Source organism: Lissotriton helveticus, chromosome 6 (assembly GCF_964261635.1).
Source record: "Lissotriton helveticus chromosome 6, aLisHel1.1, whole genome shotgun sequence".
In the NCBI taxonomy this organism is placed as follows: Eukaryota; Metazoa; Chordata; class Amphibia; order Caudata; family Salamandridae; genus Lissotriton; species Lissotriton helveticus.
In genome coordinates this window covers 1,279,327,027-1,279,352,921 of record NC_136067.1, presented here as the reverse complement: position 1 = coordinate 1,279,352,921, position 25,895 = coordinate 1,279,327,027, and the positions used below count along the sequence as shown (strand labels likewise).

General features: G+C 48.7%; 1 protein-coding gene across 1 annotated transcript in view; it reads left to right on the top strand.

The window, feature by feature from the left end:
- EIF4A3 (eukaryotic translation initiation factor 4A3) overlaps positions 1-10,651 on the top strand; it is a 134,526-nt gene extending 123,875 nt beyond the window's left edge. The window contains exons 11-12 of the mRNA XM_078649024.1: positions 3,381-3,508; positions 10,405-10,651. Of these exons, the coding sequence (XP_078505150.1) occupies positions 3,381-3,508; positions 10,405-10,421 (145 nt within the window). The 3' untranslated portion in view covers positions 10,422-10,651. The remainder of the gene's footprint in view (positions 1-3,380; positions 3,509-10,404) is intronic.
- Positions 10,652-25,895: the final 15,244 nt, after the last annotated feature.

The window sequence follows — 25,895 nt, the reverse complement described above, 5'->3', positions numbered from 1 at the left end:
AATTTCTCTTCTTTTTAAGCGTTTTTAGATGCAGTGATGAGGGGTCAGATCTCCAGGTACGCTCTGCCATTCGCATAGTGCGCTTGTCGTCATTGAGTCTGCCATCGTACCAGGGGTTAGAAATTTTGTTGGAGACTCTCTTCAGTTGCAGTGGAGCGACTTCATTGACTATTAGTTTCATAGAGTCAAGGTAGTGGTCGGTCAGTGATTGGGCATCCGAGACACCTGGAGGGGGAAGGAGGAGACTGTCGAGGTGGGGAGGCAGTGTAGTGGGGTTAAGACTCTTCATGTCCCTTTTCCAGATTTTGGATTTGGTGGGTTGAACCGGGTTAGGTTTAACTTTTTCGTTAATAGAGAAGGTGATAATGTGGTGATCTGACCAGTCACAGGGTTTGATCGCCTCCAGTTTGGTGGAGTCCTCCTTGGCGATGATGAGATCGAGTATCGCGCCTTTGTCGTGTGTTGGTCTATCACATATTTGGGTGAGGTCAAGCGCATTAAGGAAAGTTTTGAGACTGTTCACCTCTGTGTCTTTCTGATCATTCCAGTGGAGGTTAAAGTCACCCAAGTAGATTTGGGTGATCTGCCGACCGGCATTGGAGGTGATCGTGTCCATGAGTTGTTGGGTGAATATGAGGTTGTCGCCAGGCGGGTGATAGATGAGATGTAAAGCACAAACTTGTTTGCCCTCGCTGGTGATATCGAGGCAGAGGAGTTCACAGGAGGTGAGGGAGGGGGAGGCGGCTTTAGTGACGGAGAGGTTGCTCCTAAAAATGCATGCAATTCCCCCGCCCGTCTTGACAGGCCTATCCAGTCTAATGATGTGATAATTGGGGGGGACTAATATGTCCATTATCGGGGTAGAGGCTTCAGTAAGCCACGTTTCCGTCAGAATGGCTAGGTCCAGTTCCATTGCTGAGACGAGATCAGCGATGTCGGAGGAGTGTCTTTGGGCCGATCTGCAGTTGAGTAGGATGCATTTGAGTTTGGGAGTGAGAAGGGTGGTCGAACCTTCTAGAGATAGGGGGATTTTTCTGAGGTTGCTAGGGATGGAACCTCTGTTGCTATGGGTTGGGAGCCTCCGAGCGTTTGAGTGAGTTGTGGGTATGGGGATGTGTGTGTTGGATATGTGTTTTACAGGACCTGGGCCATAGGAGTGTAGGAGAGAGCATAGGTCGCGGTCAGACAGTGAGTTGAGGACACGGCGGGGGCGGTGGGAGTTATTGCGAACGGGGATAGTCGGCCATCTCGGGGATCGTTTGAGGCGAGTGTATGTAGGGAGGGTGCGTCGTTTGTAGGGTAGTGGGATGGTGGGAGGTAGGCTGGGCCGTGAGAGGAGGAGGTCTTTGATGTCGTGGACATCCTTTTTGACTTGTAGGAGATCCTCTTTGACTTGTTGGAGGGTAGATAAAGTCAGGTCAAGAGGAGTATTGGAGATGGCGTTGGTGGTGAGAGCCATTGGTGAATGGTTGAGTAGTGGGCTGGAAAGCGGGCAGGGTATCGGAGGGGGGGATATGCTGGCGTTGTTGAAAGGTTCTGCGGTGATAATGAGTGGGATGTTATTCGAAGTGTGGGCATATTTGTGGACGAGGGGTGTGGGTGGAGTAGGTGGAGAGTGTGAGACATAAGTGGTGTCAACAGTGGGAGACGGTGCAGGTGAGTTAAAGAGAGAGTGAAGGCTGAAGACAGTGGGGGTGGCAGGAAGGTAGTGGGGGCTGAGAGTGGGAGGAGAGAGAGAGGGGGATGTTAAGGTAAGAAAGGCGGTATGTTCTGTGGGACTCGATGCGAGGGTGGGGGTGTCGTGAGTGAGAGTGGGGAGGGAGCTGGGGAAGGAGATGGATCTGCCTTGGGGGGAGGGAGAGGGGGGGAGATAAACTCCGGACAGTGGCGTGTTCAGAAGCGTTCATGGGGGGTGTAGCGTGGGGGGAAGGGGGCGTGGGGGAGTAGAGGATGTGGGTGTATCGAGGAGGTATGGGAGGGGGTGTGCTCACATGGGTATTGAGAATGGGGGGGAACAAAGGGTAGGATTTGTCATTGCGCGTGCCGTTCTGGCGCTGATCTAGGTAGGAGGTGTTGTGGGTGGGGGTTGTTATGTCATGGGAGAGAGGGATGGGGGGGTATGAGTGGGGGTCGAGGTGGGGGTGATGTTAGAGGGGCGGCTAGTGTATGAAGGGGAGAGATTGGTGACTGCGCTTGGGGAGCGTGGGGTGGCAACAGCAGGTGGGTGATTGTTTAGGGTGCTGGGGGAAGAGGTGAGGTGCGTATAGATCCGGCGCTGAGCTATGTTAGTAGTGTTGTGGGTGGGGGCTGCGTCGTCGGGGGTGATGATAGTGCAGGTGGAGTTCTGGGTGGTGGTCCGCATATTGGAGAGGTGTTCTTTGAACTTGGGGAACAGGTTGTCTAGTATTTCCAGGTTCTTGTCCGTGGATTGAATTAGGACAATCCCGTTATTGTAGATGGTGATGGTGGTTCTGCCATGGAAGAGTTGGGAAGGTGTGATGGAGAGGGTTATGCCATGAGCTGTTTTCCTGGTGGCTGAGACGGTAAGTAGGGTTAGAAATGCTTTTCTCCATTGGGCTATGCGTGAGGTGTGGAAGATGAAATCAGTGTTCAGGGCTCCATTGCCCGGTGAGAAGTAGGAGTCGGCAACGGGTGTTTCAGGGTGCGACCTCAGGAAGCTATGTTTAAAACGTTTAGCTGCTTTAAACATAGCTTCCTGAGTAATGGTAATATCCTAAACTTGGATATTCAGAGTTTGAGATTGTTAACGACATAAATTTGTTTTTTGTAAGCATGACAACAATAATCTAGAATTCCCCAACAGTCTCTTTAAGATCCCTTGTTAGTTTTTTAAGAAAAAAATGAAAATTATGTTTTAAGATCTTGTTTTGTTTTCTGAAGAAAAAAATTTAAAATAATGTGAACTAACTAGTTGATAATTTTCCCTTTTTTAATTTTCGTGTTCTGCTAGTCTTCAGCGTTGTGTGTATATATAGATTAAAGATGTATCTGTTGAGGTCTATCCATATTTATTGTGTCTTACTGTTTTTATTATGTGTCAAAATTCTGTGCTTTGGGCATATATGGTTATTTAGATTTTTTTTTTAATAAAGTTACTGCAATCCTTGAGCAGTTTACTCTTTATATGATGAGGAGTTGGGACTTCTCTGAGCATGTAATAGGCACTAATCCTGTATATTTCTAGTAGTTTTCTTATAATTGATTGTATTTTTCGCAGCCATTTTTGTTAGCATTTTTATCAATGCTTAACTTTTCATAGAGTATTTTGATTTAATATTCCCACATTCCTAGTACGATGGGGTAGTTTTGGTTCAATAAAAAAATAAACATATTTATTAATTACTTCTATCTTTAAACAGAATTGGTCGATCGGGTCGGTACGGCCGAAAAGGTGTTGCTATTAACTTTGTAAAAAATGATGATATTCGTATCCTGCGTGATATTGAGCAGTACTACTCTACACAGATTGATGAAATGCCAATGAATGGTAAGTGAATGTGCAGCACTGTCTGTCACTAGCGTTTAACTGTATTTTGTCACATGTTCATAACTGCTGAGCCAGACATCATTGCAAGGCCATTAAAGGTTTAGGTGATCCTATTTCCCAAGCTCATTGAAGTTTGTTCAAGTTGTGGTCCTATATGTCTGCTATAATTGGGGCAGGGAATCTGATAGAGCTGTCTAGCTGTATATTCCTTACCATAGAATTTCCAAGCATCAGGCTGGATCCAGAAGCTTTTGTGTCAGCAGTACCCCTTGCTCACACCATCGGGTGCGTCCGGTATTTTGTGGTCACCAATATAGGCACCACCCAGGTATGCGGATGTCTGTTCTTTTCTTTCTGCTCCAGTTAAACGCCGATCTGGAAAGAGCAACCACTCTGTCGCTTTTTGACCCTGTGTTTTTTTTAATACATTTTTTCTATTGTGTGTCAAGGGATGTCTTCGCGGAAGACCGGTTTTAAACCGTGTGATGCTGATCCCGGTGCCATGTCTGTTACCGATCCCCCACCTCGTATGCCTTTTGGTGTCTCGAGCGCGAACACGGCTCTAAGTCACGCTCAGACTGTCGGACCATGATTCCGAAGGCCTTGCGGGAGCAGGCTATGAAGCTCCTTGCGGCCCGGCAGTCAACGCCATCCAGAAAGACTCCGTGGACATCCCGGTCCTGATGGAAGAGGTGGTCGCGGAACCACTCCTGGAGTACCAAGTCCTGTTCCACTCGAGGTCCCTGGGACACCCTGGGAAGAGGCACAAGAAATAGTAGTAGTCTAAGTGGACTTAGTCTTCACCTCTGCTGTCGTCCGACGAGAGAGCTAAGGAGCTCTAATGCTCTAGGCACGGTTCTGTGGAGCCGAAGCCAGGGTCGACTTTGCGCGTCCCTCCTTTTCCAGGAGCTGGATCGTCCTCCACTCAAATTAGTTTTACGAGGCCATATGACTCGTATTTGAGCAGGCCAATTCTTCTGGTGAGCCTTCTGTGGCTATGGAGGAAGGGACTTTTAATACAGTGGTGGCAAGGAGGGCAGCTGAGGTCCTTGGACTAGAGTTGCCCTCTGTGCAGGTCAGGACTAATGTAACCGAAGTGCTTCAGCCTGGCCTTCCATTTCTGAACCCCTTTTGCCCTTCAATGAGGTACTTAAGGATGTCCTACTAGGCACATGGTCCAAGCCTAGCACATGTGCTTCTGTGAATAGGACAATTGCACGCCACCATCGCCTGGCTCCGGGCGACTCAAAGTTCCTCAGCCAACACCTCACCCCTGAAAGTTTGGTGGTGCAGGCTTCTACCTTCCATGGCATGTTCTCTTCCGCCCCACCGGATAGGGAATCCAAGAGGTTGAAATCACTTATCAAGAAGTTCCTTCCTCCATCCTGGCATTGCAGTCGGTGAATGCTGCATGCTTATTGGGCCGTGTCTCCCATTCTCTTTGGGAGATGGTTGCGCAAGTGCTGCCTCCAGTCCCGAAGGAGGCCCGGGCTGTGCTCTCCCAGACAGTTACGGACAGGAGAGATGCAGCAAAATTCACTAACTGGTGTGGACTTGACATGACTGATTTGCTGGGCAGAGCGATTCCATGCTTGGCTTAGAACGTCTGGCTTCTCGGGCGATGTCCAGGATAATATGATGGACATGCCTTTTGATTGTTCCTGTCTGTTTGGTTAGAAGGCAGATTTGGCCCTGGAATGGTTCAAGGATTCTTGGGCTACGGCCAGATCCTTGGGCCTTTCGTGGCAACAGAAGGAGGTTCCAGCAGCGCCAGCCACCGTTCTGCGCAGACTTCCCAAGTTGTGCGGGGATGCGGCTCAATCCATCCTAGGAATAGAAGCCATAAGTAGTCAGCCACCCTGTCCTGAGGAGCCGCAGCCTCCTTGCATCCTAATCTCAGTGCAAAAATCCATCATCTCCCCCACTGGAGGTCCATAACATCGGACAAGTGGGTCTTGCAGATCATTCAGGAGGGCTAGTTTCTGCCTTTCCTTTCTTTTCCTCCTCCTATACTGCCACTTCAAGAACTGCTGGCGAAGGGTAATTTAAAATTGGCTGTTATTCCCGCTACTTTCTGATTCCGAAGAAGAGCAAAAGGTTATGGCCTACCTTAGATCTTCAAACAGTCAATCTCTTCCTCAAGAAGGAAAGTTCAAGATGCTTAAGTCTGGTCTGCCCTTGACCAAGAAGACTGGATGATAGCATTGGACCTGCGGGATGCGTATTTTCACATCCCCATAGTGCTGGGCGCAGACGTTACCTGCGGTTCAAGGTAGGCCACGAGCCCTTTCAGTTTACTGTGCTCCCCTTCGGCCTTACCAGTGCCCCTCGGGTGTTCACCAAGGTGATGGCAGTGGTTGCAGCTCATCTGTGCAGGTTAGGGGTTTCAGTCTTCCCCCTACCTCGATGACTGGCTGTTAAAGGCGTCCTCGCCCAGACTGTCGTTTCTCACCTTCAGACTACAGCGAACCTCTTGCATTTGCTGGGGTTCTCTATCAACATGCCGAAGTCACACCAGACTCCTTCTCAGACACTCCCTTTCATCTTAGCTGTTCTTGACACAGTGCATTTTCGAACCTACTCTCCCAAGCAGCGACTCAGTATATTGATGTTATGATTCCAGTGTTTCAGGCTCTGTCCTGGATTTCAGTGAGACTGAGACTGTTGGACCTCATAACCTCCTGCATCCTGTTGGTAAAGCATGCCAGGTGGCGCATGCCGGCTCTTCAGTGGGACCTGAAGTTCCGGTAGGCACAGCATCGAGGAAATCTCACCCACATGGTCCAGATCTCGAAGGAGATTCAAGAGATCTGCAGTGGTTGTTGACGAATCATGAATGGGTCAAAGGAAGGCCTCTCTCCCTTCCCCAGCCGGATCACACAATGGTGACCGATGCGTCACTCCTGGGATGGGGAGGGCATCCGGGAGAGTTGAAGATCAGGGGTCCACGGCGGAGTCGGGTCACCAAATCAATCTTTTGGAGCTTTGAGGGAGCCAATTGGCATTGAAAGAATTTCTTCCCTATGTCAAGGGAAAGTTAGTGCAGGTATACACTGGCAACACCACCGACATGTGGTGGTACAACAAACTGGGCGGGTGGGGTCATAGACCATTTGTCAAGAGGCCCTGTGTTTCTGGACATGGCTGGAACAGGGCATAACCCTAATGGTTCAACACCTGGCAGGTTCTCTGAATGCCATGGAATACTAACTCAGCTGTCAATGCTTAGCGGGTCATGAATGGCATTTCCAGTCGGAGGTAGTGCATGGTCTTTCAGCAGTGGGGAGAACCTTGGTTAGATCTGTTCGCCTCTGAAGAGAACGCGCAATGTCTGCAGTTTTGCGCACTGGAGTTTCGAAGGCGGCTGTTGCTCGGCTACGCTTTTCTTCGCGAGTTGAGCTCGGATCTGGTGCACGCCTGTCCGCTCATACCACTTCTGCCCAGGTTTCTGAAGATCAAGAGCGACCGGGCGCTAGTCATTTTTGTAAAAGACACACAATTGAGGGACGGAATGCAGAACAAATCAAAACATTCACCCCAGTCAAGAGATCTGGGGTAAATCCATCATTCTTTTGCTCACCATGCCACCCCAGTTTAGACCTGGCCATATTCAAATCAGTCTTTACCCTGTGCCTCATGGGAACAGTCCAGCCCGAACTGCCAAGCCAGGTCCTCCGTGGACCGGTAACGAGCATCCTAGGACCGGTTTCGGGGTTTCACCACTCATCAGCCAGGATAGCTTGAATCCAGTGGCACTGTGAGCCCTGGACCAACGTCTGAGCATACCCGGCACACGTAGGGCGAGAAAGCAAAAGAGACACAATTGATGGACGGAATGCAGAACAAATCAAAACATTCACCCCCTGTCAAGAGATCCGGGTTAAATCCATCATTCTTTAGCTCACCATGCCACCCCATTTTTGTGGCTCTGAACTGGGCAAGGAGAGTCTGGTATCCAGAGCTGCTTCGAATGAGCATTGTTTCTCCAATCAGGCTGCCCTTTGGAAGGATCTTCTGTTGCAGCAGCAGGGAAGGCTTCCCTGCCTGAACCTGTCACTTCTCCGACTCCATGCGTGGAAATTGATTGGCGGCAGTTGATAGCTTTTGATCTTCCATTCCGAAGTATGCAAGTGATTTTGGAGACCAGGTGGCCCTCCACTAAGACGGTATACGCCTGCCGTTGGCAAACATTTGTATCATACTGTACAGAAAGGTCTATTTACCCTCTTTTTGCTTCTCTATCTACTGTTCTTTTCATTCTTACCCTGACCCAGCAGTGCTCTGCTTTGGATACTCTTAAGGGTTATCTTTCTGCTCTATCTGCTTATTTTTTGCGGCTGCCAGACCAACCTTCACTTTTTAAATCTCCAATTGTAAATAGGTTCTTAAAAGGGCTGGGTCAGTTGGATCCACCCATATCCTTGGTCATGCCTCAGTGGGACCTTCATTTGGTTCCCACATTTCTCATGTGTGTTCCTTTGGAGCCATTGCATAATTGTCCTCTCTGGCTGCTTACCATCAAGACAGCCTTTCTAGTGGCAATAACATTTGCCCGGAGGGTGAGCGAATTGCAGACGTTATCTTGTAAGCCCCACCCCACCCCCTCCTCCCTATATGACTACTTCCATAGATAGAGGTGCTTCGTTTCTTCTAAAGGTGGTGACCCTCTTCCATCAGGGTCAATCTATCACGGTGCCCACCTTTTTTGCCCCTCTTATCCCTCTAAGAAAGAGGAGCGTTTCCATCATCTGGACCAAAAAAGAGCATTTTCGTTCTGCCTTGACTGCACAAAAGAGTTCTGGTTGGGTGACCAACTCTTTGTTGGGAATGTGGGAGCTAAGCAGGTTTGGGCAGTGCATAAAATAACCATTTCTCACTGGGTCGTTCTCTGCATAAAGATCTGCTACGCCTTGGCTAAGAAGTAGCCCATTGAGGGATCAAGAGCCCATTCCACCAGGGGAAATGCTGCGACTACAGCCTTGGCTTGGGTTGTCCCAGACCTGGACATCTGTCAGGCAGCAACGTGGCGACTCCACACGTTTGCCAAGCATTACTGCCTGGACAGTGAGGTCTGCAGGGACGGGCATTTTACCTTTTCAGTCCTGCAGGATTTTCTAGTGTGGGGAATTAGTCTGCAGTCCACCGCCAGGTTGGCTTGGGTATCTGTTCTAAGGTAAGGAATCTGCAGCTAGAAGTCTCTATCAGATGAACCAGTTACTTACCTTCAGTAACACATTATTTCGTAGAGACAATTTCTAGCTGCAGATTCCTTACTGACCCACCCATGCCTCCCTGCTCTGTGAACATATTCGTTGGGGCTAGGTTTACTCCCTCTTTCAGGGCCCTAGTTTTGGCACACACAACAGTCGCGCATGGCTATGCGCTTCTTGGGTGGAAAAGTACTGACATCCGCGTGCCTGCGTGGCACCTATATAGGTGACCGTGACGTCATAACAGACGATATGGACGCCATCACTCAGAGCCGAATGGAGTCAAACGCCGGTGCACGCAAGGTGAACTGCTCACGCAAAGTTTCTGGGTCGAGCCTTATACCTGGAAAATTCTAAGGTAAGGAATCTGCAGCTAGATATTGCCTCTACCAGATAATGTACTACCGAATGTAAGTAACTTGTTCAGTTTGACCAATAGATTATCATGCGTGTGATGTTTGAAAGATTTAAGGCATGTTTACAGAAATATGTACACTCTTAAGTAGTAAATATAGCTGATTTAGGATGTAGATAAGATCCATTAGTGGTGTTAATCTTACTGTATAATTTGATGGCAATAGCTTTGCTCCCTGGCATTTTCATAATGTGCTGCAGTTCTAAATAATTAACACAATCCTGGGAGGCTCACTCCAGCCATGAGATAAAGAGGATTATTGATCTTTTCTATTAACTGCCATCTCCAGAAAGATCAAATGGGATGAAGACTTGAGAAAGGAGGCAGGATAATAACCAGTTTTGCACCAAAAACCTTCATCCCAACAAACAGTTGCACAGTTTTCTCCCCTTCAGATTCCTGCTCACAACACAACCGATATACAAGTATGATACATTACATCTAGGTCAGTTTGCCACGAGATTTACTACACAAAATACGGAGTCCGATAACTTAGCTTAAGGTGGCGAGTACAACTGGCGGTGTGTTAAGGTATTGATGAAAGAGAATGCAAGGATTTTTTCTTAAATTTGAGATATTGCTCTTTAAACTACTTTAATCATGGCAGTATCGGCATTTGGATAGTGTGTAACATTACAGGATTAGGCTAGCCAAGTGCCTCGTAGTCTGACCTCTTTCTTGATCAAATGAATGGTTATTGATCTATACCACCTTCTGCCTTCAAAGCGCCACCCAAATCCAGGGAGACTCCCCTATTCCCTTCCTTATTAGGGTGTATCAGCAGAAAATCATCTGTATCCCTGATAAGTATTGTATTCACAGGGCACATCACTAGAAATGGAGTGTTTTCTCTTTCATATGGTATGTTCTTCATTTTGTTGTATTACCTGGGAGCAGAGCTAGAGCTATAAAACGGCCGCTCTGCTGTTCAGTACTCCCTGTTGAGCAATGAGGTGCATACGGTTGACTGTTCTTGGATTAACAAAGGTGGATATGGAAAAAGATTCTGGACGAACCTCAAGCCACATCAGTGATTTGGGTAGCTCCCTCTTTTCATCATCCCACCACTCTTTTTGCTACACTGGCTTCTTATCTGTGTTCTAGAGCCGGTGGTAATTACGGTGTGGTGAACTACAGTTGAACACTTAAACAAGCTCTGATTCAGCCATATAACACTGGAAACGCGTTAAATGTATGTTTTGAATGGGGTATTAACTATTAAAACAAAACGTTTAATGGCCATTTAACAATTTCTTTTTCTTTTTTTGCAGTTGCTGATCTGATTTAATGGAACGGAGGTGAAGACAGACCCATGGAAAATCTTTTGACATTCATCTTTCTTTGGCGCAAAACACTTTTTTATTTTATTTTTTATTTAACTGCAGTTTTAATGTCGTTGCAACACATTGTCACCTATTGTTTTGAATTTTCAACTGCAAAAAAAACCTTTGTAAATAAAACATTTTGTCTAAATCGATTTGTAACCTTTCAAAAAAATAAAATGGTTACATTTTTGTAGTTATCAGTATCACTTCTTTTATTGATCATCCCTGGTGCTCGCTCTTCAAAAAGTTAGAGAATCTCTCCTATTTATTATTGCTGGTAAATCCCATACTTAAACAATACTGCACCAGAATATTTGAAATTCTGCAGCATCTTCCTGCATGTTAGGCTCCATGAATCTTAAAGTATGAGCCAAAAATTGTGTTTTTGCACAATCGGTAACTTGCTTCATGATATTTCGTGACCTCAAGTAATTACTTTCTGGAGTTTTAACTTCTTGAATGAAAACTCAGCAAACTTTTAGAGGCGTTGCTCTAATAATGAATACTCTGTCTTCGTGGCCAAGTCTTTATCTTTAAAATATTATGGCTGCAGGACTGTACGACTTTTCTTCTTTAACACTGCACCACTGGTAGGCCGGGGTTTCAAGGGACCATCCAAGATAAAGATTCTGCTGGCAGAATAGTCTTAGAGTGAATAGGTTTTACATGACATTCGCTTTGGTAGGTACTGCATTCCTCTGCAGTGTATTTATCCTGTGCACTGTCCACCCCACTTCACAGTAAGTGTATTAGCCTCTGTTTTGGTTAATTAGAACCATAAGAGACAAGTTAATCAGTACAGTGTGTAAAAGAAGAAAAAAAGAGTAAAGTGCGCATATGGCAACAATACCTAAAGCATCAAGTTAATTATACAGGTTAAAGACTTCTGCACTTCTGCAAGTGCTTGTCATTAAAATAAGATATCCTTAAAATCTCAGTATAGAAATGAAAACTGAGAATGTATTACTTCCAACTCAAATTAGTTTTAGTTTTAAAATGTTCTCAAAGTAAAACAAAAAAATGATTTTGCATTTAAAGCTTTCTCAACATGTAGACGAGCAGTTCTCTGCAGATGGAACGTCTTAGTGAGCCCTTCCTCTTTAGTACCCAGCATGTGAATGGTCACAATAATGTACGTAACAAAGCAATATGACATTTGCACATTTTTGCCGCTCCGTGCATATCTCACTCTTCTTCGTATGACGACAGCTACGTTTCAGAAAGAGTAGTCTTAACCATTTTCTTCTTTCCATTTATATAGAGGGGCATGTGACGTGAATTAATGATTTGGACTGAACCACAGAATCAGCAGCTAGTTGTATAATGTTTGTATGCTAGCAAGGCGTGTCAAAGTCCTGAGAATAGGACTGAGAAATGTAGGCAAATAAAGAGGCCCGACTGCCTTCGACATTGGAGCAAAATAGTAGTTTGGTGTAACGTTTCCTGAAAACATAGTGTCTGTACAGGTGGAATCTTTTTGGGAGTTGAGCTCCCAAATTCGTTGTGAAGTATAACATTTTCAGTTGCTGGCACCTTCTTAAAGTTCTCCACTGACAGTGGTGGAATATAATGAGCATTCAGCTGCAGCATGTTTTTTGCGATTTTAAAATAATCCACCCAGGGTTCAAAATTAGCAGAGTTTGATGACTGAGCAGACAAGATCACGGCCTTAAAAGATGTGTCTCTAAAGTTTCTCAGTCTGTGGCAATTAACTAAGAACTCCAGCATAGGCTGTAGTGATGGCTGCTGTAAATTTAATTCAAGTATAGTATGTGATTGAGTTTCAGTGTTAGGAAGATGTATAATATGGCTAAAAAAGTTATGTCTACTAAGCTACATTGCCAGCTTCCCTGGAAACGCCCCCAGGCCACTGTCAAAGGTAGGCAGAAATCTGGCTCGTATGATAGTAAAGGTGCTAGCGTAGGAGATTTCAGATTAACATAGGGCTGTTTGATGGCATAGTTGACAAAGGCAGTGTTAGACTTTAAGTGTACCTGATGTTCTCTTGGGGAACCATTGAAGTCAAACCAGAAACTGGGATAATCATACTTTTTGTGTCTTTACTATAGTTTCTCCAATAAGCCAACTGCTCAACATAGTGCTTGTTACTGAAAAATAACACAGCAGGTTTTTTCAGATTCTTAATTTAGTGGCGGAATTATACATATCTAAGCCATGGAGTGCCTCTGAAGTCCTGAAGCTGTATTATCGAATATCACTGTGATCTGCATATTGCAGAGACTGAAGAGACCACGCAAGTTGGGGGGAAAGGGGGGAGGGATATGACCCTTGGGCCTTAATAGCATCAGGCAAATCTGCAGGGGTACCAGCACACAGCACTGTTTTCTGGCCTTTATTGGTTTTGATTTTGCTGGCAATATGCCCATTATTCCGAGTTTAACTTAAGCCCAAGTGTTCCTGTGTAAAGACTGAGTGACTCAATTATCTGGTTGAAATTCCCCATGTTTTAAGTTTGAGCAGTCAACTTCATTAAAGACCATTATATAATCTAAAAAAGCAGGCAGACTGCACCTTTTTAGCTTTCGAAACGTGTGTGGTAACAATGAGACAGGATATTATCTGAAGTGTTACTAGCTCCGCTGAAGCCTGTTTGTGTGGACAATATTAAATTGTTGGACTCTGCCGAAGATTCTCCTATTAAGGGGACTTTGGCATAATATTTGGCTTCTACATCAAGTAGTGCAATCGGACAGTAATTCAATGTTATGGGAGGTCACCTCTCCCTTTAAGATAGGATGAAGGGTGGAGCTCTGTTGAGACATAGGAATAATCTAGGTTTTAGAATAAGTGAATAGGCTTGTGAGAGTCGTAGTCCAGTAGTCAGAGTTGTGTTTCAAGTGATTGGAAGACCATTGGGGTCAGGCACACCATTAGGATTTAACATTTTAATTTCGGTCTGCACTAGGTTATACAATAGAGGCATCATAGCCCAGCCCTTGGTCTGGTCAATATATAATGCATCAGTATGGATAACCTAAGTTGGTTCTGAAATGGCGTTATCCAAGTTGAATGTGTTATTTGCCCAATGTATTTATGAACTGCTGAAAAAAATGTGAAGATCCCGGCTTATTTCTGCGATTTTTTTTTTTTCTTTCTTTTTTTACTTTATCTTTTTATTTATTTTTGTGATTTTTTTTTTTTAACCATTGCTTTTCTGTTGGTTCTCTGTGCTTCCTGTATTCTGTTTGTAGCAGTTATTGTATTTTTTTACCGCAAATCTACGCGTTGAGTCAAACAGAAGTTCTATTTAGTGTAATAAGGCTGTTTAAGTTTTTCTTTAGAGGTCTAAGCTCGGGATTGAACCAAGAGTGTTGATGATCGGCACTGAAAGTGAAGTAGGAATTTGGCTTCATTTTCTGATTTTGAAGAGTAAATGGAGATTTTGATACCGAAGCCCATATTTCACACGTGTCTTTCCGCAGATTTCCAGGGTTACTCTGGGCATTTGATACTCTAGTTCTCTTCAGCAAACCAGTGATAGATTTGATCACTTATTGCGGTAGTCCTTGAATAGTTGGGATCCTGCAATAACTCCTAGTGTTTGATAAGTTTGATGTCTTAGTGAAAAATGAGAAGCTTGTGCCAGTTGAGCATCATGATCCTCCCTAGTCTTCTAATGTCAAAGGAAATTAAATAATGAAAGTGCTCTGCTGAGGCAAAAGTGTAATCTAACAGTGTTTCGCTGGCTTGAAAAATGTGACAATTTCATACGGATGTCTCCCGGAAGCCTGCCATTGAGCGAGTGAAGGAGCATAAAATGTTTTGTAGCTTGAGCAACTGCAGAGCACTACGTTGGTAAGGGTGGAGCATGGGTGGAAACCCCACATATAATCTGTATGCACACAATTGACTGACCAGTGACTAGTGTAATAAGGATCGAATGCAATTTTTTTTATTGCCATCATTTTAGACTTGGTATTGGGATGTAAATAGACATTCAAGAGAGGTAGACTGGGAATAGGCCTCCTACCCAGTTTCCAGTTGAACTGCATTGCCTGAATATTCTCGCACCCCATGTCAAAAGAGATGGTTGTGCAGTTGAGTTGAGTTCGAGATAAGGACACGTATGCCCCTACTTTTACCCCTTGTAACATTTATGTGAGGACCTGGGAGTACAGGCCAATCGCAATACCAGGATTCTTGAATGGAAATATCATTGTTTGATAAACAAGCATTGGAAATGCAATAGGTCTCACATTTGTTTAAGTTTGAGCTTTTGGCTTTGCTATTGGTATAGTATTTTAGCCATGTGTTTTGTGTATGTATGTGTTGTGTAATTATGTGGGTTGAAGTGTGATTATGTGGGTTGAATTGTAATTGTTAGTTGTGGAGCACTATGAAGCTTAGAGTTAGGAGGCGAAGAGCAGTGTGATGAATTGGGAAGGAGAGTGATGGTTAGAAGAACCGCATGAGGGAGAAGGAAGGGCAGTGAGGAGGAGAGTAGCAGAGATCGCGGGGTGCTAACGCACACAGGGCAAGGAATCAGGGGCAGCAGAGCACTACTATGGATTGTTTCAAACTGCTCTGAAACACGGAAGTGTACGCGCAACGAGGCAGAAATGAGGGTGTGATTAGGGTGAAATGTGTTTGGAGGAGGGAGTGGGGTGTTGTCAAATGCGCCAAATTGCAACTGTAAGTTTCAATTGTCCTCCTATTTTCCATGCCAAGCCTAGTGTTCAAGCAGCCTTGGTGTTTTCCTCGGGAATGCATTTTGAGACTCGCGGTTCTTCATGTTTTATGATATAAATACTAGAAAATTAAATGTAAAGTGACTTCAGCTAAAAAGTCAAACGCTGCTCAGATCATCCTAAGGCAAGACGGTGAGCCTGGGTCCGGGTGCAGATAGGGAGGCTGTGCACGTGGGGTCTGTGCCAGTGACCAGGCACCGCTGCTTTGGTTCTGCTTCCAGGCTCTGGGGCTGGTTGGGTTCGGATGCTTGTTTCCATGCATCGCTGGCATTCTGGTTCGGATGCAGCCGGTGTTGGTGCAGGGGGAGGCCGGCGGGCAAGCGATCCCTGGGAAAGCGCGTGCAGCCTCACTGCGAGGTCCGCCTACACACACCCGGCTGCTCTGCTCGCTCGCCGTATCTGGCAGACGTCCAAGGTGTTGTGACGTGATGAACGAGCCAAGCTCCGTGGTCTATGACTTCTCCTCCCTCGAGATACAGCAGAGTCTCGTACACTCCGCCCACTTTCTGCATCCTGGCACAGCTCTCATGGGTGGGGCCTGCAGCCTAGCACTTTTGTGTTATGGTGTAATAGGGGAGGGGGTGCTACGAAGGGGGCACTGCAGTGTTGCGTGCAGGGGACACGATTTTACGTCATCCATCCCTCTGAGCGGGTAGGATACCCCAAGAATTTGCAAGCCGCCCTCTTCCCCGACAGGTTGCTGATACTTGCCCCCCCCTTTCACTCTCCCCGCAAACACGGACTGCTTTTTATTATGCATTTCATTCTCAAGATACTTCTAATTTGTTCCGCTGCGACCGTCAACTCATGGGACATTAAAACTGCAGTCTTTCTTGAGTGTACCGTCATTGCCGTCCCCATGCTGCAAGGAACCCTCACTCTGAATGCGATGGAAGGTAGCACCTGGGAGGGTCTGCAATGACTAATGCCTTTTGTCAAAGAAGCTGTCGCCGCGCCATTGTGCGAATTAAAAAAGAAAGTGCTCACCCAGGAATTAGAAGACGCTGTGTCACGCTGCGGAGTTAAAGATCCAGTCCGGGTGGGCGGGGCGAAAAGGAGATAGGGCGGTAACAATGAGGGATTAAAAAGCCTCACTTTTAATGAATGGCCAGTGTTTACCATAAACAATGGCGCAAGCCAATGAAAATATGAGGCGGAGACGACACTCCACTTCTGAATGTTAACTATTAAAAGGGGGGCGCTAGGTGGCGCCAGACCAAGATGGCCGCACTGATGTGAGGCTCCCGACCGACTGAGCGTTTCATCACATCCTACAGTGATCCTGTTGTCTCTCCTCCGATGCTACTAAGCCCCATTGCCTGCCTCTCGATGTGCTGATTCCGGCGATACCTGACTTGCCCTGACCAACTGCTCCTGGTCGTGACTGGCGGCCTGTTTTGGCCTGGGCGGCTCCTGGTGCTTTTGTTGCTGCCCTCCGTGTCGGCCTCCCTCTGTCAGGACAGCCCGGAGCTTTGCGGCCTGGTCTACGAGGCCTAAGATCATTCCTGTGGAGGAGCGCTAGCCTGCTGACAGCGTTGGACTGCCTCCGGGGTCTGGGGGGGGCTCCGACCCTTGCAGGTGAGAGCTACCCGCTTCCTTTGGGCCCCGCTTGTCGTGGCCTGCCTACCCCCCCCTCCCCCTCTGTGGCCTGTACTGGTCTCTGCAGCGCTGCGCTGCTTCTTCGGCGCCTAGATCCCCCGCCATTTTGTCATATCTCCTGCGGGGCTGGGGCGGCCCGGAACAACTACGCTGCAACAGCGGCCTATTCGCCCCCCCCCCCGGGGGCACAGACTGCCTGCTCCTGTGCCTTTCCCGCTTACCTCCGTAGGGGCGGGACCGGCTGCCTGCTCCTTCCCGACCGGCCCGCGGAGATGCTGCTGCGATCCTCCGGAGCGGCTCCCCCTCTGCGGAGACAGCCTGGGACCCAGTGGTGCGGCTGGCGCGGCTCTTGTCTTCATCCTGTGGCGGAGCATCGGGCGGCGGGTCAATAGCGACTGCCTCGGACGCCTGGGGAGGCACCATTCCAGTGGGTGAGAATCGCCGCTGCCTGCCCGGCCTGCCCCTCCGCTCTCCTGCCGGCCCGGCTGGACCCTACATCGTTCTGCTGCGCTTGTGGCGCTCGTACCCCCCCCCCCGCCATTTCGGACCATCCCCTGCAGGATCGGGGAGGTCCGGGGGGTCGCGCTGCGGGGGCGGCCTCTTCGCTCGTCTCCTGGGGCGCTGTCTGTCTGCTCCTGCTGCCTGGTGCGCCCTACCCCAGGCCGGATTTCCCACGCTGCCTGTACAACCTGTGCCTGCGCCTTGCTGGGACCTTGCTCACTTGTACCTGGCTGCTGCGATCCTACTGGGCAACTCTGGACTCTCCTGCTCTACATACTCGGCCCTAGAGCAGCTCCTCCCTCCACAGCCACCTCCCCCCCTACTTCCCTGCCTTGCCACACCTGCTGCTCTCCAGAGGGGCCAACAGAACCTACAGCCTCATTTACAACCCGGTGCTCTGCTCTCTCTACCTACCCTCCCTCCCCCCCCCCCCGCTGCAACTGCACTAACTATTGTCTTACTGCCTGAATCCTCACCTTTGGAACCAGCGCACTGGATGGATTTGCTGGCCTTGCCACCTGAACGGGGACACTGCGTGGGACGTCGGTCCGCGGTGCCGCCAGCCCATTGGTGCTGAACTCCTCGCCGCCTTCCTGTGGCGGTATCATCGGGCTGTCTTTCTGTGGCCTCCTCGCAAGTCGCCTCTCCTCTGCCAGCGAGCTCTCGGCCGGTGGGGCACTGTCTGCGCTTTCGCCCCGGTCCTCCTTGCGACCTGGCGTCTGTCTCCCCTTCATCAACACGGGCGCCCAGAGGTGTCATGGGTCATAACGACGCCAGGCAGTCCAAGATACCTTTTGAATCCAAAAAGACTCCCAAATCGATTCCGGAGCCTGAAGGGGGTCCGACCTCCCAGGAGCCTCCGGATGAAGACTGGAGGACTCTGTTGCTGGGTCTGAAGCAGAGCCTCTCCACGATCGATGCCAAGATTGACAACATCAACACTCGCATGGACAGCGTCGTTTCTAAGCTTGAGCAGCACGACACCCGCATTAAGGAAACGGAGGATAGAATTTCCGTCCTGGAGGATGGCGCCACCTCAACAAGTAAACAGGTCACTCAAATGGATAGGCTGCTCAAACTCATCGCTGACAAGAACGAGGACTTGGAAGCGCGGTCTCGGCGCAATAATGTCCGTATCCTGGGCCTTGCTGAAACCACCAACACAGGTAAAATGGAGACCTTCGTGGAGAACATGCTCGTTGAACTCTTCGGTGGGGAATCCTTCTCGTCACATTTCATTGTTGAGCGGGCCCACAGATCCCTGGCAGCTCGCCCGCCTCCTGGAGCAACTCCGCGCCCCATCATTGTGCGCTTCCTGAATTATAGGGACAGAGACTCTGTGTTGCGACGAGCGAGGGAGGTGGGAACTGTAAACTACTGCAACACCACCCTGTCCTTCTTCCCGGATTTCACCTCCACTGTTCAGGAAGCGAGACGTAAATACGCAACGGTTAAGAAGAAGCTCCAGGCGCAGGAGATTCCCTATGCTATGCTCTACCCCGCCAGATTGAAAGTGACTTTCCGAGGTAAAACTCATCTCTTTCAAAATCCCCATCAGGTAGAGGACTTCCTTAAGAGCTGCAGGGCGGAGCGGAATGATGATGGTGCTGCACTGCGCAGATCTAGGTCACGATCACCACTGTCGCAACAGGACTGAGAGACACTGAGATGGTATGGTCCTCCTTTTCTGTCATGACATGGGCGCGCTATATTGGTCTGGACACACTAGGTTTAGTGTGCTTTGTCCTGTTAGCTCCACTCGGGGCAGAACTGATTGAGACTCCCATATGCGCTCGGTCACCCACCTCCGCCCCACGTTAGACGACAGGTTCCCTGTGGTTAGTGGGTGTAAGTAAGGAGGTGGTTCGGTACGTCTGGGGCCCCTAGTTCCGGCCCCCCCTATGGGCGAACCCCTGAGACCCTCCTCCCTCCGGGCAGGTGGTATTTGTGTTCTACTCTGTTTAGGGAGTACTTGGTATGAGTTTTGGGGAACCGGGTGGGGGTTGAATTCCCAGCCAGTTGGGGTTGCCGGTGTGGGTGGGAATGGGTTTTGTTCCACTACTAATGACCTAGTCATTTTGGATTTGTTGTCCCTGGGTGGCCCGAGGGGGGGTTGTCTGCGTGAAGTGTGTGCTATGTTCGAAGTTGAAAATGCTTTGGTCCTAAACTGTGTGATTTTATGCTACAAGATGATGCATCTGTATGAATGGGTGACGTAGAGTCTGAGCCGCCTGTGCTTCAATTCCAGCTGGTGTCATGGAATGTTAGGGGACTGAATAACCCCAGAAAGAAGAGACAAATCTTGGGATATCTGGACAGGCAGGGGGTCTCAATTGCTATGCTCCAAGAAACACATCTGTTGTCTGATAACACCTCTTACTTTGCATCTTGTTGGGCTTCCTGCAGGGTTTTTTCCTCCTACTCTAACTACGCCAGGGGTGTTACGATCTTGGTCAGGCGGGGGTTGAGGTTTGTTCCTGCGGGGACGGAGGCGGACCCCGGGGGGAGATACTGCATGGTCTGGGGGACTCTACACTCCCATTCGGTCCTTTTTGCCTGCTACTATGGCCCCAACGTTGATGACACCTCATCGCTGCTCACATTATGGGGTAAAATTCAGACCCTAGGTATAGGTCATGTGATACTAGGCGGCGACTTTAATGCCGTCGTCAGGCCATGCATGGACCGCTCTCATCCACAAACGGCGCACTACTCTCATACTCAGCGCGCCCTCTCTTCCTTGCTTACCGGTCACTCCCTCATTGATTCTTGGCGGCACCTACACCCTTCCCTTAAGCAGGGCACTCACCACTCGGCAATACACTCCACATGGGCGCGGCTAGACTATGTGTTCTTGTCATCGGGCCTTTCCCCCTGGCTGATCAGGGCCATACACCTCTCAAGGACGTTCTCCGACCATTCCCCGGTCCTCATTTCACTGCGCATCCCCCTTGGGACCTCCCCGTATCTCAGCTGGCGCCTCAACCCCTCACATCTTACTGATTCCGCTTTCAGGGCTGACCTTGAACAAGACATTCAAGATTTTTTCGACCGGAATGTAGGGTTGGTATCTGACCTCACTGTGGTGTGGGAGGCCTTCAAGGTCACTGTCCGTGGGTGGTGTATCTCTAAAGGGGGTGGTGTACTCAAATCCTTACGGGGGGAACTTCGCAAACTCGAATCCGAATTGCGGGAGCTTGAGCGCACTAGTGCGAGCGAGTCCCAGGGCCACTCTTCTAATGCTCTCCTTCGTGAAAAACTGAACGAATATACCGAGGCGGCGGATAGGGAGTGCAAATTCCTCGGCAAGCAACATACGGCGCGGGTCTTTGGGGAGGGAGATAGGCCCGGTAGGGCACTTGCCTCTGCTGTGCGCCCCCCTAGGTACAATGGCTATGTCACCACTCTGTTGGATGAGCACCGAACTCCGCAACGAGACCTGCCTGAGCAACTCCGCATTCTTACCAAACATTATTCCTCTCTCTACACCTCTCATAGGTCGGTTCCTATTGACCTGAGTCCCTACCTAGATGATACTGCTATAGCCTGGCTTGGCCCTTCCCAACAAAAATTCCTACACCACATACTCGAAGTGGACGAAATCAAGGACGCCATCATGTCCATGAAGTCGGGCAAATCGCCGGGTTCCGATGGCCTGCCGGCCGATTTCTACAAAGCATATATTCATATCCTTGCCCCTATACTCCAGCAGGTTTATTATGCCTCCCTTGAGGGTGGCCTTTTGCCCGCGTCCATGCGTGAAGCACTCATCACTTCCCTATTGAAGCCAGGCAAGCCTCCAGAACACTGCGACTCCTAAAGGCCCCTCTCGCTACTTAATACAGATGTCAAAATCCTACCGAAGGTACTATCATCCCGCCTCAACCTGCTAATGGAGCGCCTGGTCCTTCCTGACCAGGCGGGTTTTGTTCCCAATAGGGCGACCTCCCATAATTTACGCACCCTTCAGGCCGTCCTACAAGACATCAACCCCAGATGCGAGGCTGCGGCGGTATTTCTCGACGCCACCAAGGCGTTCGACTCCCTTGAGTGGGATTACCTTTTTGCCCTCCTTGAACGCATGGGGATCCCTTACAGCTTCCTCGACTGGATTAGGTTGCTTTACGGTGAGCCGCGTGCTTCTGTCCTCCTCAATGGAGCACGATCTGCCTCCTTTCCCATCCATAGAGGCACCAGACAAGGTTGCCCCCTCTCCCCCGTCCTATTCGCGATAGCCATTGAGCCGCTTGCTGCCAAACTCCGACAGCATCATAACCACCGCTCTCTGATATACCCGGAACGGCAGCTCCTAGTCGCATTATATGCAGATGACATCACCCTCTATATTGACAAGCCACGAGACAACCTTAACCCCCTGCTACGGGAAATAACTAAGTTCGGTGCTATCTCGGGAGTTCAGATTAACTGGTCGAAGTCTGCCCTCTTCCCCTTAACTGATAAGACCTCACAATTCCCTCTGGACTATCCTCTGATATGGGAATCCGAGGAACTCAAGTACCTTGGTGTAGTGGTCTCCCGTAATCGCGAGGCCCTCATTAGGGCTAACTATGGCACTGCCCTGGACAAAATCACGGACAACATTACTAAATGGATCCATCTCCCACTCTCGATGGCAGGACGCATTTCCCTTATAAAAATGGTTGTCCTTCCTAAGTTGCTCTACCTATTCATCAATATACCCTATAGCCCAGGCTCCCACTTCTTTCGTGCCCTTGATTCCCAACTGTCGAGACTGATATGGGGGGGGCAAACAGGCTAGGATCAGTTTAAAGACGCTGAAGTTACCTTATCACCAAGGCGGGTTTGATGTTCCTGACTTTCGGAGGTACTATGACTGTGCCCAGGCTCACTTCGTGGCATACTGGCTACATCCCCTCCCTTTATGGCCCATCTAGCGGTGGAGGATGGTTATATGCGTCCCGTTCAACCATCAGGTTACCTTTATACCGACTAGAGTGCGACGGACCGTGACCCTACTACTGTGGACTGCACTGTCCAGGCCTGGCGTCGTATTGCGGCTCATATGGAGGTTACCTTTCTATACTCACCATGCATGCCCCTAGCTCACGACCCCAGACTGAGCATAGCCGGGGAGGAGATAGGGCGCAAGTTCCTCAAGAGGCTGGCGATTCATACCTGGGGGGATCTCTTCCTCCAAGGGCAGTTCCGCTCCTCTGCGCAGTTTTTTGGGGAAACCCCCCCCACTGTCATGGACACATTCCTTTATGTCCGTTTAAGGCAGAATGTCAAAGCAGTCCTCCCGAACTTTCCTGAAGAGCCGGAAACCCTCCCCCCCCTTACATTCGCATTTACAAACCGAAACCCCTAAGCACGTGGTATCCACGCTTTATAAACATGCTCAGCCTGCCCCATCGCCTCCCCCGTTCAAGGCCCGCAGCGAGTGGGACGGGGACCTTGACGCACCGCTCTCTGACGACCAGTGGGAGGAAAGCTGCACACACACCACCGCAGTGACCGGTAATACCCGCTTGCGCTTAATCCACTTTAAATTCTTGCACCGCACTTATTTCACTCCTTCCAAACTGTTCCGTCTTGGCCTCCGAAATAACGACCGTTGCCTCCGTTGCGGAGCGGAAGGGGCTGACTTCTTCCACCTGGCGTGGACCTGCCCCGCAGTGGCGGTATATTGGCGTGCCATTTTCAGAGCTGTATCTGATATGGTTGGGATCGGTATGGAGCCCTGTCCAAAAACTGCCTTGCTCGGGCACGCGGTCCCGGCACTGAAGGCACACAGAACATTTTTTGCACTAGGACTTCTGTTGGCTAAACGCCAGGTTGCCTGTAGATGGGGCAGAGGACGAGCTCCCAAATTCAAGCTCTGGCTCCATACGATGTCTACCTGGCAAGATCACCTGCACAACTATTCTGAACTCTTACCGCACAAATCACGCCCCAAGGATATATGGGGGCCCCTCACTGCCTATCTGCTCCGACACCAGAGCGAAGACCAACCTGATACTTGAAGTGCTCTTCCCCTTTCCCCTGTCCCTGGCCTGCTCCTTGCCCCTACCGTACTCCTCCTGCACCGCCCTCTCCCCTGCTTTCCTCCCTCCTGGGAGTGCGCTCCGGAGTCCGTGCCTGACTGTTCTCTGCGCCTTGTCCCGTTTCCCCCCCCCCTCCTTGTCCCACGGTACTCCTATGCCTCTTCTTCATAGATAGTCCTCCTATACTCAATGCCCAGCTCCCCAGCCTGCCTCTACCAATGCGGCGCCCTGTTACTCGCGACACCACCATGTTACACGTAGCGTTACACACATGACCGTGGCAATCTACTGAACTCGCAGACTTAGAGATGTGATGTCCCCCCCCCCAACCTCCCCCCCCTCCTCCTCTCTTCCCCTCCTATCCTGTGTTAGCCAATAGCATCCCCAGGGTGAGGACCACACTTATCCTGGCGGAGACCACCTCTGTACTCTTTTTCTGTATTCTGTGGTGCCCCACTCCTACATCCTCTGATCCACATACAAGGTATGGTGGTACATAACGGGTGGGATTGTTCCCAGTTCTATGTTTTTGGGGGGAAAATTACAAAAGAAGCCTCATTTGCACTCTCCTTGTATACGGTCTGCCTTCTCCTACTGCTATGCGTTATGCTATACCTGACTGTGCTACATTTCCCACGCGGCCGGCCCTGAAGGGTTGTAGGCGACATGCTGTGTCTGACCATCCTGCCATGTTGTGTTCAGTATGTGCCTACCTTTACCCTCCCTCCCCATATCTTTACGAGGCTGCCGGCCTGAAATCTCAGGTTGTAGGCGGAGGCTGTGTGTAGTGTATACTGCTTTAACATCTAATAAAGGCTTCAAAAAAAAAAAACAATTAAAAGAGCCCTAGCAGAGCGAGTAGCGCATGGGTGCTGCAACGCCAGGCGAGACTTAAAAAGGAACCGGTATCTGTAAGTGGTCCTAACGGGTCTGTGACATTCCAGGAGAGCAAGGCGAGGACTTGATTCATCTCATGTGAGCTAATTACAGACATCGGCCGGCTCAAATGGGCCCTCTGAGTGCTTCACTGTTACCATAAGTGTGTCAGCCTTGTTAAGGATTGTTGAGCCTGTTTCAATCCTCTCCCTTATATTGGGATTGGCTTGTATTTCGCTGAAAGTGCACAGGTCTTCCTGTTCTCAGATCATTTAATGGTTAGATCATTTATTGACGGGCAGGTGGCAGTAGCACCTTGGTGGCTTTTAAGGATCAAACTTGAAGTGTTTTTGACCTGATAGACTCAGTAATGCTGCTGTTAAAACGTTTGGAGTAGCCGGCTTGAATTGGTTTGGACATAATCATGAACAGAATATTTCCTTTTGTTTCAAAACAAGATTCAGAACTTCGCTATTTCTCCAAGTGACCTTTATAGAGACTGTTTGGGAGGAGGACCCCGCCTACAAACTCAATACCCTCAGTATTTAACAGATTTAAGGTAGTTGAGCAATTTGAGAATGATCCCTCTGTTTAAGATATCCTGTTGCCCTCTTGTCATATATTCTGGTGTCTGTAGTATGCGGAACGATTCATCCATTGAGCCTGTATCCTCTTTCATTTATCTAGTGCCCGATGATTCGGATTCCTTATATAGGGTTTTGGTGAGAGGTGTCTGGAGTGTGATGAGTGCGAGCCTCTAAAGGTGTGTGAGCTCTTGCGATATTGTATATTTTAGGATTTTAAAAAAACAACAAAATTAATTGGATAAAATCCATCAACGATACAAGTAAAATCATTCGTTATAATTAGAGGGGGAAGATACAATTTCACATCAATAACCTGAATGTACCTAAAGATATATAAAAAGTATTTATTTATTTATTTTATTTATTTTTACAATTTGTAAAGCGCATACGTATGCCCATGGGCGTCTTGGCGCAAAATGATTTGTTGAAAGCAGTCTCATGTCTTATCGTAATTCCATTATAGTTGCAATATACAAAATAAGCTTAAACAGTCTCCGAAGTATGTTTTGTAGGTGGATGTATGATTTAATTCGCAATATATATAAACTTCAAAGCATACTTTCGCAGTACTTAAAATACTTATAAAGTTAAACTCATCCGTAAAACAGATCTATTTGCAAAAAATAATGGTTTTAAATATTTTTCTAATATCCTGGCAAAAATTGCAGGAAAGAATAATATGTTGGGTGGATTGTACAGTTTTACCATTACATGGGCAGTTTGGAAAGTTCTTTGTCCACACACCCATCCGTGGGGACTCAACCCCAAATCATTTGGTTGCCACTTTACAGCAACATATTATGGATGGGACGGGCATTGTCTAAAGTTAACCACATCGCTGCGGCGGCTATTCTGCCGCAGCGCTAAGGGGGTGGGGGGCCGCGCGGCGGGCCCATGCTGGTGACGGAACCGCTCCGTCACCAGCCACGGTTGAGCTGCGCTCATGACGGAGCGGTTCCGTCATGGCCCCGCCCGCTTAATAGAACACGCCGCGCAGGCGCGAAATCAGCGCCGCGTGTGAGGCGGGCCATGACGGAACCGCTCCGTCATCATGACAGCGCCACCGCGGCTGATGACGGAGCGGTTCCGTCATCAGCACGGAACCGGCTAAAGTAATTATGTGTCCATAGGTTAATGCT